The sequence below is a fragment of the Leptosomus discolor genome, chromosome 14, assembly GCF_034619465.1.
Source record: "Leptosomus discolor isolate bLepDis1 chromosome 14, bLepDis1.hap2, whole genome shotgun sequence".
NCBI lineage: Eukaryota > Metazoa > Chordata > Aves > Leptosomiformes > Leptosomidae > Leptosomus > Leptosomus discolor.
This window is the reverse complement of record NC_141404.1, coordinates 9,239,645-9,257,527: the sequence shown is the minus strand read 5'-3', so window position 1 is coordinate 9,257,527 and position 17,883 is coordinate 9,239,645. Positions and strand designations below refer to the sequence as shown.

The window sequence follows — 17,883 nt, the reverse complement described above, 5'->3', positions numbered from 1 at the left end:
GCACCGGGCCCGGCCCTGACCGGGGCCTGCGGCGGGGCCTGCCCGCACAGCGTCGGCCCGGAGCCCCGGGGAGGGACGGGGTCCTACCCGCCGCCTGCCCCCGGGGCCGTGCTGCGGCCCCTTCGCGACTCACTGGCTCCCCGTTCCCGCGGCGGCCGCTCGCACCGGAGCTGCGGCCTTGCCCCGCTCGCCACCCCCGGTCCCCGCCCCGTGCCCCTGACCCCGGTCCCCGGGCGGGTCCCCCGGTCCCTCTGGCTCCCGCAGCCCCACGATGCCGTCCAACAAATCCGTCTCGGAGGCGCCCATCGTCCAGTTCACCAACTGCCGCATCCTGAGGGGCCACCAGCTCCAGAGGTGAGAGCTGCCGGGATACCGGGGTTGCTTGGGGGTACCAGGGGGGTGCCGGGGCTCCCGGCGGGGCTGTAGAGCTGACCCGGAGCCTGAAGCGCCCGAGGGACTGTTCCCAGGGCCCCCGGTGATCAGCTGTTGGCTCTCGCCGTGCTCCTGCTCTCCCTCCTTCCCTCCCCCTGATTTCTGAAGGAGACAGCCCCTCTCGGCGCCCCTAGTCCTTCGGTTTGCCTCTTCTGCCAGCCCCTGGGCCCCTCGGCTATCACCACCGCCTTTGACAGGCAGCCCATGAAAATCCCCTTTCCTGCGAGTTTTGCAAAGCTAGAGGGCAGGCAGAGAGAGGACTGCCAGTTGTGTCACTGCTGGAGGAGCAGCTCTACTCTAGCAGACATTGGAGAGCCCATGGTGGAGGGTGCCGGTGGGGCCAGCTCTGCCCAAGGCCACCCCTGTCGTTGGGGCCACGGCCACCTGCTCCTGTGTGCTCCACCGCAGATGGCACATGAGCGAAACTGTCCCTTCAGGGAGGACCTGTGGGTGCGAGAGGGGAAGATCCTCAACCCAGAGAAACTCTTCTTTGATGAGAAGGGCTCTGCTGACATCCAGCTGGACTGCAAGGACAGCATCATTGCCCCGGGCTTCATCGACGTCCAGATCAATGGTACAGTGAGGCTGTGTGTGCTCGCAGGGGGGCGGGGGATCCTGACTTTGCCCATCCTGGACCTTCAAACCCTGCTGTGTGCATACTGCCCATGACCAAGTGTGTTTCAGCTGCTCGAGGGAGATGTGAGTCACCAAACTTAAGAATAATTTTGCCCATGGTTGCTGCTGTCACATAATTGATCCCCTTTGGCTCAGTGGGGTTTTCAGCCCAGCTTTCCTCTTAACCTCATTTTTAACAACATTTTATCCTGCCCCTGGGCTGGCGGCATGCCCACCCTATCCGGTCCAGGATGTGGAGAGGACAGAGCAGGACCTGCAATAGCTCTTTGCTGAGGGTCAAGAGGAGCTTGTTCTATGGTAGCTTATGTTGGAAGTCAGGTCCCCTCGTCAGTGGGGAATCCTCAGATTTTGCCTCGCATTGAAATAAAAAGTCGGTGCTTGCAAAACACTGGAATGCTGTGGGGGAAAGCACTTCAGAAGGACAGCATTGGTTGGATTTGTACTCATGGAGCCTCGTGAATGTAGCACAGAGCTGCTGGCAGAGCCCTTTGCTTCTGGTCAGTGCCGTGCAAACGGAGAGGCTTGCTCCAGTCACACAAAATGTTTCTTCGGCATTTTCAGGTGGAAAAACGTCCACTGGGGAAGCTGCAGTTCCACCTCTGTTTTGTTCATGGTGCAGGAGGCTTTGGGGTGGACTTCTCCCTGGCTACAGATGACTTCAAATCAGGGATCGACCTGGTCAGTCAGAAAATCCTCTCCCATGGAGTGACCTCCTTCTGTCCCACCCTGGTGACCTCTCCTCCATCTGTGTACCACCAGGTAAGTGACTTTTCCCCTCTCATCCACAGGGTAATAAAGGGCTGAGGTTGGTACCAAGAGGTGAGAGAACCAAGGCTGATTCTGCAGAGGCTGGGATAGCTGCCTTGGCGGAAGGGTTGTGGGCATGAGGAGCTGGACTCTACCCCTGGTTTTCTTGCCCTTAACCTTCACACTGCTGAGACAGTGATGTCACCCAGGCCAGCCTTGCAAAACAGGGCTTGCAGCTGGCTTTTCCTTTGTGACCTGTGTTTGTCTGGTGGTCTCAAGTGGTCCAGCTGTAAAGCTCTCTCCAGAGTCGAGGTTTTGGTTTGGTTTGGCAGGCTGGGGTGTCATGGCTGGGGTGCCATGTCTTGCAAACCCTTTTCTCTAGGTTCTCCCTCAGATCGGTATAAGAAATGGTGGAGCCCACGGAGCAGGTATCCTGGGTAAGTGGGTTTGTCCCTTGCTGTCCTCTCTAGTGTCACTCTAGGCAGGCAATGATCTTGTTTGTTGTTAAGGAGAAAGAAACTACTGAAGGGACAGCACAAATGGGGGCTGGAGCGCTCTCAGTGGGAAGGATGCACAGCTGGGCCCAGACCTGCTTTCTCCCTCAAGCTGTGCTGGGCCTTTGCCGTGGTCTCTGCCATCGTACCTGTGCTGCTCCAGCCCTTTTGGGCCCCACAGTGGGGTGGGGTGGCTTGGCTTGGCCAGTGGCCAGCGCTGCATCTTTCACTGGGCTGAGCTCGGAGTTACCCGAGCCATGTGTTTTGCTGCAGGAGAATGGGAAGAGCTTGGCTGGAGCAGGGTAGACACAGGAGATTTCTTGGTCCTTGTTGGGGAGAGGAAGGGTCATGGCTTTGTGTTCCTGTTTGGGCAGGGGCCCATCTGGAAGGACCGTTCATCAGCAAGGAGAAGAAAGGGGCGCACCCGGAGCACTGCCTCCGCACCTTCGAGGCAGGTGCCTTCCAGGACCTGCTCGCCACCTACGGGTCCCTGGACTGTGTCCGGATAGTCACCCTGGCCCCCGAGATGAAGAGGAGCAGTGAGGTGATCCGGGAACTCACCAAGCGGGGCATCTGCGTCTCGCTCGGTAAGGGCTGGGGCAGAGGAGGTGTGGGGAGGCTCTGTCTCCCTCTGCCACATGGGCCAGGCAGCCCCTCTCTCAGGGCTGTAGCATCTCTAATGGTGTCTCAGTACAACTGGACAGGGTGGGATTTTCTCTTCCCTGGCCTATGTGGAGGTGACAGACCTGTCACAAATGGGGACCTTGCTTGATGCTGTGAATCTGTTGCCCTTTGTACAGTAAGGGCCAAACTTCGTATTGATTGAGGAGCCCCTGCCATTTAACACAAGGCACCATTTGGTGCTACTACTCAAACTCAGGAAAGACTAGCAGTCTTACTTGCATAAAGGTATAATTTGAGCGTTGACAACGTGGAAAGGTTCAAACTCTGAAGTTCAACTGCTTTAGGCTTTATTTGACAGGTGAAATCATTTTCCAAAGGTTACTGTTGGGTTTTGATAACTTTGTTTTTCAACTGGAAGCGCTGTAGGAGACCTCTCCCTCCAATGTCTTGCTGGCCACTGCCTTAAAACTGTCTGCATTTTTCTTGTCCTCTGTTTCACAAACTCCTCTTTGCCTCAGATCATTGAAGAAATCCTTTTGGGTTTTGTTTGTTTTGTTTTGTTTTTTTTTAAAAAAGGTGGTGTGGAGTTATTCAGGGTGACATTAAACCTTAAGTGAGAAGGGCATTCGTACAGCAGAGCACCTTCTATCGCAGAGCCCCCATAAAGTGAAGAACTACAGAAAGGCGAGGTTTGCCCACAGAGCATTAGAGCTGCTGTCCATGTTGGGGAAAACAGAACTTTCTTTCTGGATAGTTTTGTCCCTATATTCTTTCTTGACAAAGTCCCCACTGTCTCTGCTCCCTTGACACCTCTATAAAGCCTTTAAAGTATCTGAGGACAGCAGAAAGGCATGTCCTCGGGCCTCTAACCCAGCCCGAAGGCAGCTCTGTGTGAGCAAGGCAGCATTTGTGGTGGTTGTGATGTGAACGGTGAAACACCCACTGCCAGCGTCCCCCACAGTCATGGCCAGACATCTCTGTGCTGAGGCTGGCATCTCAGACCTTAGCCCAGAGTGGAGTCCTAGTGACAGAGCATCTTCACTCCTGTAGGGAAATAAATGAAGATGGATGGAAAAATCACGCGTTGGTCTTTGTTCCCAGGTCACTCAGTGGCTAATCTCTCCCAGGCTGAGGTGGCTGTGCAGCACGGCGCTACCTTCATCACTCACCTCTTCAATGCCATGTTGCCAGTGAGTAGCCGAGGGCACTTGCCCTGCGCTGATACTGCTTTTGGTGCTTTCTCTCCTCCTCCCCACAGATGCATACTCTCCCCAGCTTCTTTTGTACCAGGCCTTGCAATGAGGTTTCAGCACCAAACCTCTGGCTTATCTAAAAGGGGGTCAAGGCTGTAGCAGACTCTTGAAATTCGAGGAAACGCACAGATCTGTCTGGTAAAGGACAGAGTGCCAAGCTGCGAGGCGCTGTGTGATAGAGATGCTAGCTGCGTCCCCTGACTGGAAGGGTCTCAGCCCACGCGTCCTGGTGGTGCTCCACAGCTTATCCTCTCTCCCCTCGGGCAGTTCCACCATCGCGACCCTGGGATCGTGGGACTGCTGACGAGTGACAAGATTCCCGCTGGGCGGAGAGTCTTCTACGGCATGATCTCTGATGGCATCCACACCAACCCTGCTGCCCTGCGAATCGCCCACCGAGCCCACCCCAAAGGTGAGCCGTGCCAGGCCCATGCAGTGTCAGCAGCCTTCCCGAGTGCTGTGCCATCTCCCACTTGTGCAAGTGCTGTGGCATGCTCCCCTCGGGGCCTGGAAGAGGTCACAGCCACGTCTGCTGACCTGCCAGCCCTCTTGCTTGGATTGGATGTGCCAAGAGACACTTCGGCCCCTCTCCAGGAGGGCCGGTGTGGCGCAGTGCTTGGAGCTGCAGCAAGATCAGCGGCAAAGCTAACGCCGCCTTTTTCTTTGCCTTCCTCAGGCCTGGTGCTGGTGACGGATGCGATCGCTGGCATGGGGCTGGCCCCGGGTCGGCACACGCTGGGTCAGCAGGTGGTGGAGATCGATGGGCTGAACACCTACATTGCAGGTAACTGCCTCTTGCTAAAAAGCTGGGGACAGCGCTGCCACTCGTGCCCATTCCTGGAGAGCTCAGCACACCTTGCCATGCCTGTTGGTGTGAGGCAGCGCTTGTGCCACCCTTTTGGCTTTTGGTGCCTGATGGCTCTGCAGTGACTTGGCCCTGGGGAGAATGAGGCACTTTGTAGAGAGGGGAAGTGCCCCATCTGCATGAAACGAGGAGGAATCTGTCCATTTGTAGCTGCCTGCAACGCCTTTGAACGCCTCCTTGCCCAGTGTCGTGGATGCCAGGGGTCCCAGCAGGGTCAGAAAGGAGAGAGAAATCCTACAGATATTTATTGTCCCTTGGCTTTACTGTAACACTACCACTTCTTGCTAACAGTTCCCTAAGCTGGAAGCAGCTGGAGACTGGGAAGGTATTTCAGAGAAGGATCGTTCCTTTCTCAGTTTCCTTCCTCTGTCTCTGGCAGCAGGTGCCTGCATTGTGAGCTAGTTTCACCCAGTCCAGCTGGTCTCCAGCTGGAGCTGCGGGGTGGCATCCCAGTACCTCTACCTGTGCTGCCAGCACGGGCTCTCTCTTGCCTCGTTCTGTCACTTGGCAGCGATGGCTGTGGGCCCTTCATCTTGCTCGTCGTGCAACCCAAGATTTTTGCCCGTGCTGGTCACGCTGTGCTTTCCCACCGCGTCGCTTCTTGCTATGAGTTGTGGGACCTGCTCAGTGCCATCTTGTTCCTCTCCCAGGCACAAAGACCCTGAGCGGTAGTGTGGCGACCATGGACACATGTGTGCGGCACTTCCAAGAAGCCACGGGTAAGTGAGCCTTGTCCACAAGCTGTTGCACCCTCTGTTGAGAGGGGAAGAGGTCTTGCTTTTGCCAGCTGTGTCTGCTCCACCAGGGAACGTTCCCTCTCACCGGAGACATGATGAGAAGGGCTGGGATCAGCAGCACTGGCCTCAGCTGAGCACCTTTTTGAGGGGAGGTTTCATTTTAACCCATGGCACTAATGAGAGGTGAACTCTCCTGCTGCTTTCTCACAAAGGCGAATGATTTTTCCCTCCCCACACCTTAGGTATTCAGTTCTCCTCTTCCCGCTGTCTCCCCGTAGGGATGTTTCCCCTCCCCAGCTCCACCTAGCTGTGGCGAGGGTGTTCCAGCTCAGGTCCCTGCCAGGCTGACAGTTGCCTTAGCCAGGGGGGTTTGGCTGCTCTGGCAACAGGGGTGTTTGCTGCCCTAATGTCTCCCTCCTTCTCTGTCCAAGGGTGCTCAGTAGAGACTGCGTTGGAGGCAGCATCTCTGCATCCCGCCCAGCTCCTGGGGATCGAACACAAAAAGGGGACGCTCAATTATGACTCCGATGCAGGTACCGGTATGGGGACAGCAGGAACTGGTATGGGGACAATGGTGTGAGGGCTCCCAGGTGCTGGAGCAAAGAAGAGGCTGCTGCAAATGCATCTTCATCTCCTGCTTCAGTAGGAGCTGCAGGGAGACTCACTCTGCCTGGGATTCACTCTGGGCTTTTGCTCCAGTGGCTTTTCCCTTGGATGCTGGTGGTGGTCTGCAAGCCCTTTGGAGAGACCCCACATCTCAGCCAAGCACGGAGCAGAGCTGCCACAGCAAGGATGGCACCGCACTGCCGTCCTGCTGCCATTTCTGGGGTGGGGAGGAGCTCTTTCCCACTGGGCCCAGCTCTTCGCAGCCAGCTTGAGCTGCTCTGTTTCTCTTGACAGCTGCTTCCTTTCTCTCTTGTCCGATGCAGATTTCCTGATGATGAATGATGAGCTGTATGTGCGAGCCACGTACATCGCAGGCGAGGAAGTCTGGAGACAGGATGCGTTAGGCATGTGACACTGGGCTGTCCTGTGCCCTCTGAGGCTCCCTGGCACTGTGGTTAGCAGCTTTGGTAACCACTCCACTTTTTTTTTTTTTTTTAATTCCTTCCTGCAACTCCCTTAAAGGAGCCTCATACCAAAGAGCTGCGTTTTCCAGCGCAACCGCTGCTTCCAGTTACAGCCATGCCTGCAACAAATTTGTTGGTGCTCAGTTGGTGGAGTGGGGAAAGCAGGCAGATCCATGTTGGGGGGGGTTGTCAGTCCCTGGAGTGACCTGAAGGACTGCACAGCTGTCCTGCATGGAGTCCCCAGACAGAGGTGCTCCTGTCTCCATCTCACAGCAGTGTGAAGCTGTCCCAGCCTTTGCACTGTTTTATACAGCACACACTAACCTGCGCCGTGCCCAAGGCAGGCTCAAGCCATTTCTGTTCCTCTGCCTGCTGTTTGCCTCACTTCTGGGCAGCCATGGCTGGTTAGACATCAGCTTCCACCAGCTCAGCTTGCAGCTTTTCACGTTAAAAGGTTCCTGTTGTGTCAGCAGGAGTTGAGGATCACGTTCTGATCTCCCGGCAGTCCCTCTGTCGTGTGTTCTCAGAGCAAGGCTGTCATGGCTCGCTGACTCAGTGCCGTTGTGAGGCTGTGAATCCATGTGGGCTGAATCCTCAGGGCAGAGATCAAACCCAGGAAAAATGAGGCATTGCTGGTCCTTTGTGCCTTTTCTCTGTATGGGCATTGAGTCCACAGCATGTGGTTTCAGCTGGAGACATGGACAGCATCTTGCCACAGAAAGCAATGTTCCTCTTAACCCTTTGTTCTAGCTAGGTGGGTTCTGCAGGCTCTGTGCCCAGCCATACCTAGTGGAGCCTTTGCATCATCTGATGGGTTTGTGTGTTCCTCAGGCCATGGAGGGGAAACTTTTGCTTTAGGGGATGCATCCAGACTGGTTGTGATGGGTTCACGAGCCCTCGGTCCAGCTCGGGGACTGAGGGAGAAGAGAACTGCAGTGGGATTCTGACCTTTCAAGACAGTTGCTGATAGCTCATTATTCCCATGCTCATTATTATCTTCTCCAATACTTGACTGTCAGCTCTTTTCCTGACACTTGGATACTTCTATGCGAAGACCAATGCTGATTTCAAACCTACTGCAGTCAGAAAAGCCTCATAATAATAAGTCTTAGACAGCCTTTGATAAGCCTCAAACCGATTAGATGTTTTCTGTAGTCAGGGGAGGGCTTTGACGAGGGCTAAGTCTTAGCAAGGGTGGAGGTTGTAAGGCAAGATGGAAGTCTGGTTGGGGTTGGCAGAGGTGTGCTGATTTTTCCAGTACTTTTTTATAACCTTTAACAGCAACATTTGGAAGTGCTTTCCCAGCGCTTCAGAGCCCTGCTGGAATAACTGGCAGCCTTGGAGAATTTCTAACATCAACTGCCAATGTCAGCAGAAATTGTAACCTCCACGATCTGAAGCATTTGAAAGAGACATCAAATACTCTGCTGTGAAATGCGACATGCTACAGCGTTACAGATCTCAGCAGGGGCACTTTTGACTGCTGTTGAAAAAAATCCAAGGGAAAAAAATGTGTATGAAACAAGGTGTCTAACTTTTTTAAAAATTATTTACAAAATTAAATAATCAAAAGGAAATCTAAACTAGAAATGGAATTTGACGTCTTTTGCCTGCTGAAGATACGCTGTGCCCGACCCATGGTGTGGCACGGCAGCACGACGTGCATCAGGCTGGGATGGGAGCTGCCAGCGGCGCCGTGGCCTCTGTGTCTCGACGGGAACAACGCTGGTGTGGGCGCTCGGAGGGCCCGCGGGACCTGTCCCACGGAGGGAGGCTGCAGCCGGGCTGTCCCGCCGGCGGCGATGCGGCCCCCCGGGCTGAGGGGAGGCGGAGGCGAGCTTGTGGGGGGCAGAGGCCCCGCCGAGGGGGCCGCTCGGTCCCTCCGATCCGCCTCCCGCCAGGGCGTCCCCAGCCTTGGCTCGCCCGGCCGCGGGGGAAGGCTTCGTACCGGGGCACCCGGCCCGCCCCGCGCAGGCCCCGGCTAGGGCGGGCCGGCGCTGGGGCCGAGCGGCGGGGCCGCCCCCGTGGCGGTGGTGGCCCACGGCGGCCTCTGCCCGTCCCTCCCCGGCGCGTCCGCGCTGGGCGCCGGGGCCCCGAGGGGCGAGGCGGGCCTGGGCAGCCCCGCTTTCCCTCAGCTCGGCGGGCGGAACGGGGGCGCGGGGCGCGGCCGGAGGGGCGGCGGGCGGACCGCGGCGGGGGGAAGCGTTTGGGCGGTGCACGTCGGGGGCTCTGGCCGCTGTCACCCCCCGGGCCTCGGCGGTTGCCTCAGGCCCGGCCCCGGCGGCTGGGGGGTGGTGGGCAGGCCTCGGGCCTCCGGCGCTGGTGCCGGCCACGGCCCGGGCGGAGCGGGAGCCTGGGCCCCCACCCGCTGCTCCGTGACCGGAGGTGGGCGGTGGCAGAGGGCCCGGTTTCCTCCCCGTGGTGGCGCGGAGAGAGCCCAGCATGGAGCCGGTAAGAGCTCTGCTCGGTCCCGCTCTGCCTCTTGCTTGTGTTCTGGGGCATCCCCCGCTCCACCGGCCCTTGGCCCGGGCCCAGGCTCTGCGCCGGCCCGCGGCAGTGCCCCGGCTCCCGGGAGGCTGCCTCTCAAGGGCTTCCCTGGCCCTTGCGCCTGCCTTTCCCAGTCTCTGGTCACCTCGTTATTCTGCTCAGGCAAGAGTTTTTTCATTTCCTAATGCGTTGTGACGACTGTCTTGTTCGCTGGCAGACTCCTAAGCCTTGCTTTGCACCTGCATGGCAGGAGGCAGACGGGATAAAAATACAGCAAAGGTAGTTTAAAGACTTGTGTTTAGCATAAAGATAAATTTGGTGTATCGCCAGAGCTGTGCTGGAGGAAAAGTTCTTGCTGTGGACACATATTGTGCATAGAATAAGCTTCAGGAAAAATGAGAAATCTTCCATTTGGGGCCTTTGAAATGGGAGAAGGAGAAAAAAAAAAAAAACAACAAAACAATCTGTGGGAAGTCCTGGCTTGCTGGGAGTGGGTGGTTTGCTGCTAGTAAGGGTTTATTGTTTCTAACTTTTGTCATGAAGAGAGCTCAGTTGGTGCTCTCCAAATAGGCAGTATTGCAGGGCATGCGTCCCACCCTGTGCTGTGTTGATTTCTGGTATAACTTGAGCTGTTACACAGCACAACTCAAGCGTAAAGCTAGAAAAGAGGTTTATGACCCACTAGTCTGATTTCCTATAAGAGGGGAGAGGACTTCAGAAAACCCAGGTTTGGGATCAGTTTTACAGGTGAGAGATTTGTGCTGCTTTTAAACATTGTGCCTTCCCCCATCCCATGTCCAAGGCTCTCCAAGGCACGTTCCAAGATGAGCTGGAGTGGTGTATTTCGCAGCTGGAGGCAAACCTACTTCACCTCAACCCAACCCCAAAACAAGGTACGTTGCCTCTTTCACAGTCTGCTGCTGTATTCCAGCCTCAGGTCTGCTTTAGCAGACCTGGACATTTTTCTGTTTTTTCTCTCCTGTGTGTTTCCTATTCTTGTGTTAATATGGGATTTGTTCTAAATACAGAACAATGTAAAGCACTGAACTTTAAGAACTGTCTGTCTAGAAGCAGCTTTATCTTTCCTTCCTGTGACGTTCGTTCTCCCTGTTATCTGTATTCTTTCTGTGTTCTCATCTTCCAATCTAGCGGGTTGTTGTTTGGTTCTGCTACAGCTCTGCTTTTGTTTTCCAGTCTTAAGGAGATACTGTGTCGGTGCATCTGGCCCTTAAACACCAGTAGGTTTTTTTTTTGTGAAGCTTGCTCCTCATTGTTCTTGTTCCAAGGAGAAACTACATGAAAGATAAAATCCTATAAAATACTTTTCAGAAGATCACAGTTTGTCTAGTCTTGTAAATAGATGAAGACATGTGTCCTGCTCCTACTGACTGCTGGTATGTAACATTTAGTGGAGGGGAGTGGCTGTCCTTTGTGGGTTGCCTGGGAGAGTGTTTGCTGGTCCACCGGAGGATGTAGCAGTGTGCTACGTGGGTATGTGGCAACACCTGGCCACACACCGTGCCTGAGCATCAGACCCTTTTGTTACACCCATTTCTTGTGCTCAGTAGCTAGTGTCCAGCAGCAGCAGGGGAAGGCTGCTCCCAGAGGGGATGCAGGAGCCGAGCACAGTGACAAGGCAAGCAGAGGCAATGACTTGGCCAGAAAAGAGCCTGTTCGCACAGTACCTGACCCAGGAGAGCAGAGCAGTACTGCTGATGGTAACCAGGCCCTGCCTGGAGTCCGGATTGCCAGTCTGCAGTGATGAGGCAGATCCAGGCTCTAGCCAGGAGTTGAAGGTGTGGATCAATGAGGTACCTGGCTGCATCAGTGTTACGCATGAGGTTCTCAGCATAAAATAACTCCCAAGTGAGTGAGGGAGAGGTTCCTCTGAAGCTTTTTCTAGCTCTTCTTTGTAACAGCCCTTATTAACAATCTGGCCTTGAATCCAGCCCACTAAACCCCTTGAAGTAGGGGGAAATGTGTGCTCAGGACCCTGACACCCAAGTGCTATGAGGGTGCATCCCTCTTTCATGGGTGGTCACAGCCCCACTGCGGCATTTCTGCCTCACGTGTGCCATTACTCTGTTCCTAGCCTAGGACTCTTGGTGTTGGATCTGCAAGATACACCTCCTTTGGAGAGTCTACGAGAGATGCACAGCAGCCAAGAGAGATGGGCATGTGCCCATTCCAAAATACTAGTGTAGGACATCAAGCTTTTTTGTGGCTTGAAAAGTGTGAGACAAACACTAGAGGACTGTGCATATCCAGAGTTCTCCAGCTGAGCTCTTTGGGGACCGCTGTCACAGAAGAACAACTATACATGTTAGAGAATTTGCTCTGACGCGAAGAATTGGGATTACTGTTTGGTCAGGCTGGTTTGTATGAGCATGAAGCAAGAGTCCTGCTTTTCAGGGTGTGCTCGCTACTCGGTCAGATTTTTTCCAGTTTTCTGAAGAAGAGACACTGAGCTAGGCTCATGGATTTGTCAGTTGCTTTGGGGGAAGGGTTATTAAGCCCTGTGTAGCTTCTGTGCCGTTAGCAGTGCACTTACTGCAGTGTAAGGTCCTTACCATCTATAATAAGCAGCTAAGGTTTTGGTTTGTTTTTTGGGGGGTTTTTTTGTCCTTTAAGAACATTTCACAGCATTTCAGCTTCTGGAAGCACTTGGAGTTTCCTTTCAATTGAATGCGAGTCATGGATTAGTCAGAGGTGGTGTGAACACAGAAGACCCGCTCATCGGCATCCCACAGTATGGTTTGTAAGGCCCACCATAACCTTTTTCTTGTCTCTCGGTCTTTTTCTTGAGTGCAGCAGAGGAGACGCAGCACATCCTCGAGGTCCTGTGCTCCCGTGAGACTCCTTTTGTGAAGAAGCAACAAGTGATGAATCACGTGTTTGGGGATTATTGCCTCAAGATGGCTGAGGATCGGAAAAGCATGGAGAAAGCAGGTGAGCTTGAACTGTCCCTTCAGGGGATGCTGATATTCGGTTCTTTTCTGTAAGTTTCTTACACTGCAGCTTTTGATTGGCTCACGTCCCTGTGGCAGTGCTTTACAGAGGGAGTTGCAGTAGCAGTGGCATCCCCGTAGCAGGAAACTGGCATGTTGGTAGAAACATTATTCTTCTGTCTTTTCTAGAGGTGAAACCTGGTGATGTGGAAGTCCAGCAAAGCACTGGGCAGGGTTCATACGGTGTGGTGTATGGGAAACAATCTGACCAAATCTCTGAGGCAAAGCCAAAGTTGTTCACATCATCTGACAACAGCTTCCAATTTGATTTTACGCTTTCTGAGATCAACCCAGAAGCGACTAGCACGCCTTTGGAAGCAGTCTCTGGCGTCAGCGGTGCTGAGCAGATACAAACTAATGTAAGAGCCACCGAGCAGGAGAACTGGAATGGAGCCTTGAGTTTCGCTGCCACTGGACAAGAACCCAAGTTTGCTTTCAACTTTGCAGTTCCAGACGAAGACAGTCCTCTGGCTCGGTTAGTTCCGGCAAGCCAATGTGTGGCGCGTACAGCAGATTGTGAAGTGCTGGGTAGTTCACTGCCTGCTGAGTCAGCAGGTATGCTGCGGACATCAGCCTTGCAGAAGCCTGAGGTGACTCAAGGCACAGGTAGTGCACCCAAAGAGGATGGAAGCCATGTCACATTACAGATCCCCCAACCAGAGACTGCCCCTGCAGATGAGGCAATGACAGAGAGACCAACAGCAGATGGACCTGCCCAGAAGAAGAAAAAGAAGAAGAAACAAAAAACATCTATCAGTAAAAAGGAGACAGAAGAAACTGAGATCAACAGGAAGGCAAAGTCAGAAGCTAACAGATGTCAAGATAAAGATACTTCCCACCAGGATGAGACCTCTCAGGTATTTAAATGTTGATGGGATCCCATAATTTATAAACTCCTGAGCAAAAGAGAAACCTTATCTCTTTGCCTGGTTTCACAGTATACTGGCTTGAGATGAAAGCTGAAAGACAAGGACTGCTGCTTGTTTCTTACAGCTGCTGTTTTCTTTCTCTGCTAGACAGTTGAGGAACCTAATTAGTGGAAAGGAAATTAACAGTCCTTTGTTGTCTGCTTCAGACCTGTGCTGAACCATTTAATGTTTAGATTTGTGACGGCTAATCCTGGGAAGCTGGGTGCCATGTTTTCTTAAAAAAAATAAAAATGAAAGATGGACGTAACTGTCCTCAGTCAATGCCCAGCCGGTGTCTGTGCATGCTGAACCTTACACTGTACCCCTGATTGGCATGTTAGTGGGCAGGATGAATTGCTCACACAATGCAAATAGCAAAGCTGAGGTGCAGAGCTTCTACCTGGTGTAGCCGAGGTTGGATCAGGGTCTGGTGCAAAGCTTAAGGGTGCTTCTGAGAAGGTTCCCACCGTAAGGCACAGCCCAGAACCCGACTGAAGTTGCAAGTTACGTGTAAACACCATTAAGGCACACCCTGAGGTTTTCTAATGTTCTGCTGAGGTCCAGGTCTTCATTTTATTTTTCTTTTCAGCACTGGTGTAGTTCCTATGAACAAACAATGCCAGCTGAGTGATACTGAAATACGAAATTACAAAAACCTTGCTTTCACTAATACTCTACATGGAAGTCACACTGAGTGTTCACCTGCCTCTTGGAAGTATTCCATCCAAAGTGCTGCTTCACCAAAAGCCCTACTAATAAACACTGCCGAGCACCAGAACGGTAAAAAGATTTGAAGGTGATGTAAAGCCCTTCCAGCCCATTGGAAGAAGACTGTTGTAAGGAAAAGGAGGAGACAGCATGAGGGCTTTTGTATTTACTTGTGCATAACAGTTAAGAATTGCTTCAGCCCCAAGGTGCAGCCCTGTTTCCCTCTCCCTTCCACTGCTCAGTTAGCCAGCTGGCTTTGCTTGATGAGACTTGGCTTATTCCATCTTCGTGGGCTTCAGCTTCCTTCTCCTCATGCATTTCTGGATGGGCAAGCACACAGGAGCCGAGACACCAAGACTCAGCTTCTGATTTTATCCATTGTTTGCCTTTTGATTTCGGGCAGGTTTTGAGTAGGGTTTTTTGTTGTTAATGCTTATTCCTCTCAACTGTAAGTTGATTTGACAGCTTCTTTTGGAGGAAAGTCCCTGGACAGCTTTCCAGAAAACAGCATCATCTGAATGGCAGCCAAATATTAAATATGTCAAATAGAGGCAGTGAGTTGCAACTGAACATTAGTCCAGTGCTTTATCCAATGAAAAACACTATAGGGAAGATGTAATGAAGTGTATAAACTGATTGCCAGGACATGAAATTTAGAGTAGTCCTGACTTTATGCAGGTACCTTTCTTCCTGTGTAGCAACTGCTGCTCTAGGTTTTGGATGGCTTATTTCCTCATGCTCGCTCTGTTCCATGTTGCATAGCAGTCAGATGAGCAGCTGTGGAAAGAGGTGGACTGGTGTGTGGAACAGCTGGAACTTGGCCTGAAGACCCAGAAACCCACTCCAAAGCAGGGTAAGCATTCAAGTAAATGAGAGCTCTCCCCTGAGGGAAGGGTTGGCAGGCATGCAGGGGCAGAGCCGCCAGGGAGTCTTAAGCTGTATGTTGCTTCTGCTTTGTGCTGCTTCAGTCGAGGAGGCTCTCCGTGCGATCAAGACACTGCGCAGTGACAAGGCTCCACTGGTGAAGAAGCGTCAGCTCATGAGAGCCATGTTTGGAGACTACAGGAAGAAAATGGAGGAGGAGTGGCGCAAAGAGCTGAAGCTCATGGAAACAGGTAGGAGAACTTTGCACGGTGGGAGTAGAGAAGAAGAAAGGGCTTCACTCCTGCCCTTCGTGTTGCTTTGTAGAGTGTGACCTCGCTGTATGAGATGACTAAACATCTCTTATTGGTCTTTTCTCCTCTCTTTAAGATGTGAAATCTGCCAGGGTCGTGGAAGTGAAGAGAAGCATCCGCAACAAGAGCTGCAAGTTCATCCGGAAGCACTCAGGAGCTTGCAGGAAAAGCCAAGGTTCAGCAGGATCCCCTTCAGAGTCACCTGGGACACTTAACACAGGCTTATTCAAATTCAAAACTTCCCAAGAAGAGTTTCGCTTTAATTTCTTGTAGGAAAGTCTCTTAGACTAAAACTGTGGCTGAAAACTGTGCCAAATCTCCTGTAAACTTAAGAACAGTGGAAAGATGCTGTGCAGTAGAAAATGTTGTGCAAGAATCCCTGTGTATTTCCTAAAGAAAGGATTCTCTTTCAGAGTGCCTTACCTAGAGGCTCAAAACAGATCTGTCTACCATGCATGTGACCCCACGACTCAGTCTACATAGTACTCCTCTGTCCTCACGCTGTAGAAAGGCACCTTTGCAAATGATCAGCACAGAGTCTGGAAGGATCTGGTTTTCTTCCTATAAGAATTGATGTTGATCTAAGAATCTGTCTCTTATACTGGGACTTTTCCCCATTCTCCTATTGCTTTTAAATAGAGCAGACCCTTTACAGCAGACGAGGCAGTGATGCACACAGAAGGGAATGGTTTGTAATGAAGATCCAGCTTCTGTGAAGACCCAGCAGTGTAAGCATAATGGGTGGTTGAATGCTTCCCCTCCATATGAACCTGTGTGAGTGCAGCTTCTGGTATCCAGAAGGCACTGGGCAGTGTGTGTCATCACTGCCATCTGGAGCGTATGAGTTCAGGATTTTGGAGGAAAATGAGTGAGAATTATCCTTGCTTATTCATCTCTTGAACTGACAGGTACAGACTTTTAGAAGAGAACTGCAAATGCTGATTTAATCTAGCCTAGGGATGTAAGGACAGTTGTTTCCAGACAGGGAAAGATTTCTGTTGCTGAAGCCATGTTCTGGCCAGCTAGGAAGGATGTACAATCAGTTCTTAAAGAAGTTTACTTTGCAAGCAGCCCAGTTCCAACCACCACTGGCTCAGGGAATAAATCAGCTGCGTGCCAGACTTTGGGTGGCATTGAAATGGACTGTGAGAGCCCAAAGACTCCCTTGCATTTGATATGTATTCAGTTTTTGCTTTCTGAACAGTTGAGTGCGTGTCTCCAGTGTTTCCATACTGCTTCAGCCACTGAACCCGTCTCCTGTGTTCATGCAGATGATCTTCCTCACTAAACCTAAAAAGGCTGAAGGAACAGAAGTCCTTTAAAAGGAAACCTGGTATCAGGTGTCCCTAGGGTGCAGTGCTTTCCTGCTTTTTTATAGTCCCGTCATCCCGTAGGAGAAGCAAGAAATGGAAGTGTAGGCAGATTCCAGGGTGTACTGAGAGCAGCTGAGAGGTGGTGGAAATCTTTTGCTGGGAAAGGCTTCCAAAAACACGATGTTTGCTATAAAAAATTTATTTTATTACTAAGTTCTGATGCAGTCAGTTGCACCTGCGAGGAACTTTTTTCTGTTTGGTTTTAAATATTTTAAAGAATGCCTGTCTAGCCATAAAGAGAAACTGAACCTGGATGACATATCTGATGAGGAGAAATATGCAGGGAAGACTTTTGAGTCTTCTGGAAATCAATAGGTTAGCAGATTATTATTTTACTTGCCAAGGAGCCCTGCTGTTACTTTGATTGCATGGAACAACAATGTACAGTATTTTTTGGATTTCCAGGATTTTATATTGGACATACAAAATCTGTGTCATTGTCAAACTTTTAGTGTTTTCATGTCATTTACTAAGATTAAAGAGCATCTCGTCCACGACCTTGGAACTACAACCGTTTTCTTTCCTAGCTGGTTATGCAGCATATGTCTGGGAAATAGTTATTTTTTTCCCTTGTCTTGTTTTGGGTGTAGCTTGTTGCTAAAATGTTATGAAATCCTGTGCTGTGTGGAAGGCTGCAGGAGTGTTCTGAGAAGCATTCTTACCTAATTGCCTTCTGCTTATGCTCTTCGTTAGGCATTCACAACTGGAATAACGGTACCAGTGAGGTGGCCATTTGGTGTAATCTAATCCGGCTGGTTTATGCACTCTGATACGTGAATGGCTCCTGGGATTTTTCAGAGGTCTTTAAGTAATGCTGACCTGCAAAGCCAGCCCATATTCCTTTCACAGTGCTTCGTTATTGGAGGACTTGGAAGGCAAATGTTTGCCGATGCGATACTTCATAGCCCCGAGTGTCCTACTTGACCTGTGAACTTGAGTGCAAGACCAGAGCTGGCTGGGTCAGTTCCACACGTCAACTGTGTGATCTTGGACAAGGCATTTTGCCTTTCTGTGTCCAGTCCCTGTTTTTGTAGTCAAGGTGATGCCTCCTGCATTTTTGACAGACATGCCTAAATTATTTCATTAATGATTGTGTCTTGAAGAGGCAGCTCTAATACTTTGCTTCTGAAATTACAGCAGTCTCTACTTCACTGTTAAGCTTTGCAGGTTTGAAGCGTCTCTGCTGCATTACCATTTGTTCAAAAGGAAACAAACAATGTTATTAGAAGTTCGGAAATGTGGTCACTGCTCCATCAGTTTGTTCCCCTTTATAGAAGTCACTGTGCAGTCTTAATGACATTTTTTAAAAAAATGCATTCCTTTCTTTAGGATTTCAATGCTGTTCAGGGTTTCCATGAAGTCTCTT

At 51.7% G+C, this 17,883-nt stretch overlaps 2 protein-coding genes across 2 annotated transcripts; both read left to right on the top strand.

Moving 5' to 3' along the window:
* The first annotated feature begins 271 nt into the window (after positions 1 to 271).
* Positions 272 to 8,435, top strand: AMDHD2 (amidohydrolase domain containing 2). Its single transcript, XM_009952591.2, has 11 exons — positions 272 to 354; positions 870 to 1,006; positions 1,688 to 1,827; positions 2,198 to 2,252; positions 2,684 to 2,896; positions 4,035 to 4,123; positions 4,454 to 4,598; positions 4,863 to 4,970; positions 5,702 to 5,770; positions 6,220 to 6,321; positions 6,718 to 8,435. The coding sequence occupies exons 1-11, from the start codon at positions 272 to 274 to the stop codon at positions 6,804 to 6,806; spliced, it is 1,230 nt and encodes a 409-aa protein (XP_009950893.2). The 3' UTR covers positions 6,807 to 8,435.
* Positions 8,436 to 10,170: 1,735 nt separating this feature from the next.
* C14H8orf33 (chromosome 14 C8orf33 homolog) lies at positions 10,171 to 17,014 on the top strand. Its single transcript, XM_086473027.1, has 6 exons — positions 10,171 to 10,238; positions 12,157 to 12,294; positions 12,483 to 13,210; positions 14,732 to 14,822; positions 14,938 to 15,084; positions 15,221 to 17,014. Exons 2-6 carry the CDS (start codon positions 12,228 to 12,230, stop codon positions 15,415 to 15,417), a joined length of 1,230 nt encoding a protein of 409 aa, XP_086329153.1. The 5' UTR covers positions 10,171 to 10,238; positions 12,157 to 12,227; the 3' UTR covers positions 15,418 to 17,014.
* The last annotated feature ends 869 nt before the right edge of the window (positions 17,015 to 17,883 follow it).

Coding starts and splice junctions, on each gene's coding strand:
- AMDHD2 (XM_009952591.2), top strand. CDS start 272: ATGCCGTCCAACAAATCCGTCTCGGAGGCGCCCATCGTCCAGTTCACC. Junction 1,828..2,197: donor CTCCATCTGTGTACCACCAG/GTAAGTGACTTT, acceptor CCTTTTCTCTAG/GTTCTCCCTCAGATCGGTAT. Junction 4,971..5,701: donor GCTGAACACCTACATTGCAG/GTAACTGCCTCT, acceptor TTCCTCTCCCAG/GCACAAAGACCCTGAGCGGT.
- C14H8orf33 (XM_086473027.1), top strand. CDS start 12,228: ATGAATCACGTGTTTGGGGATTATTGCCTCAAGATGGCTGAGGATCGG. Junction 14,823..14,937: donor GAAACCCACTCCAAAGCAGG/GTAAGCATTCAA, acceptor GTGCTGCTTCAG/TCGAGGAGGCTCTCCGTGCG. Junction 15,085..15,220: donor GCTGAAGCTCATGGAAACAG/GTAGGAGAACTT, acceptor CCTCTCTTTAAG/ATGTGAAATCTGCCAGGGTC.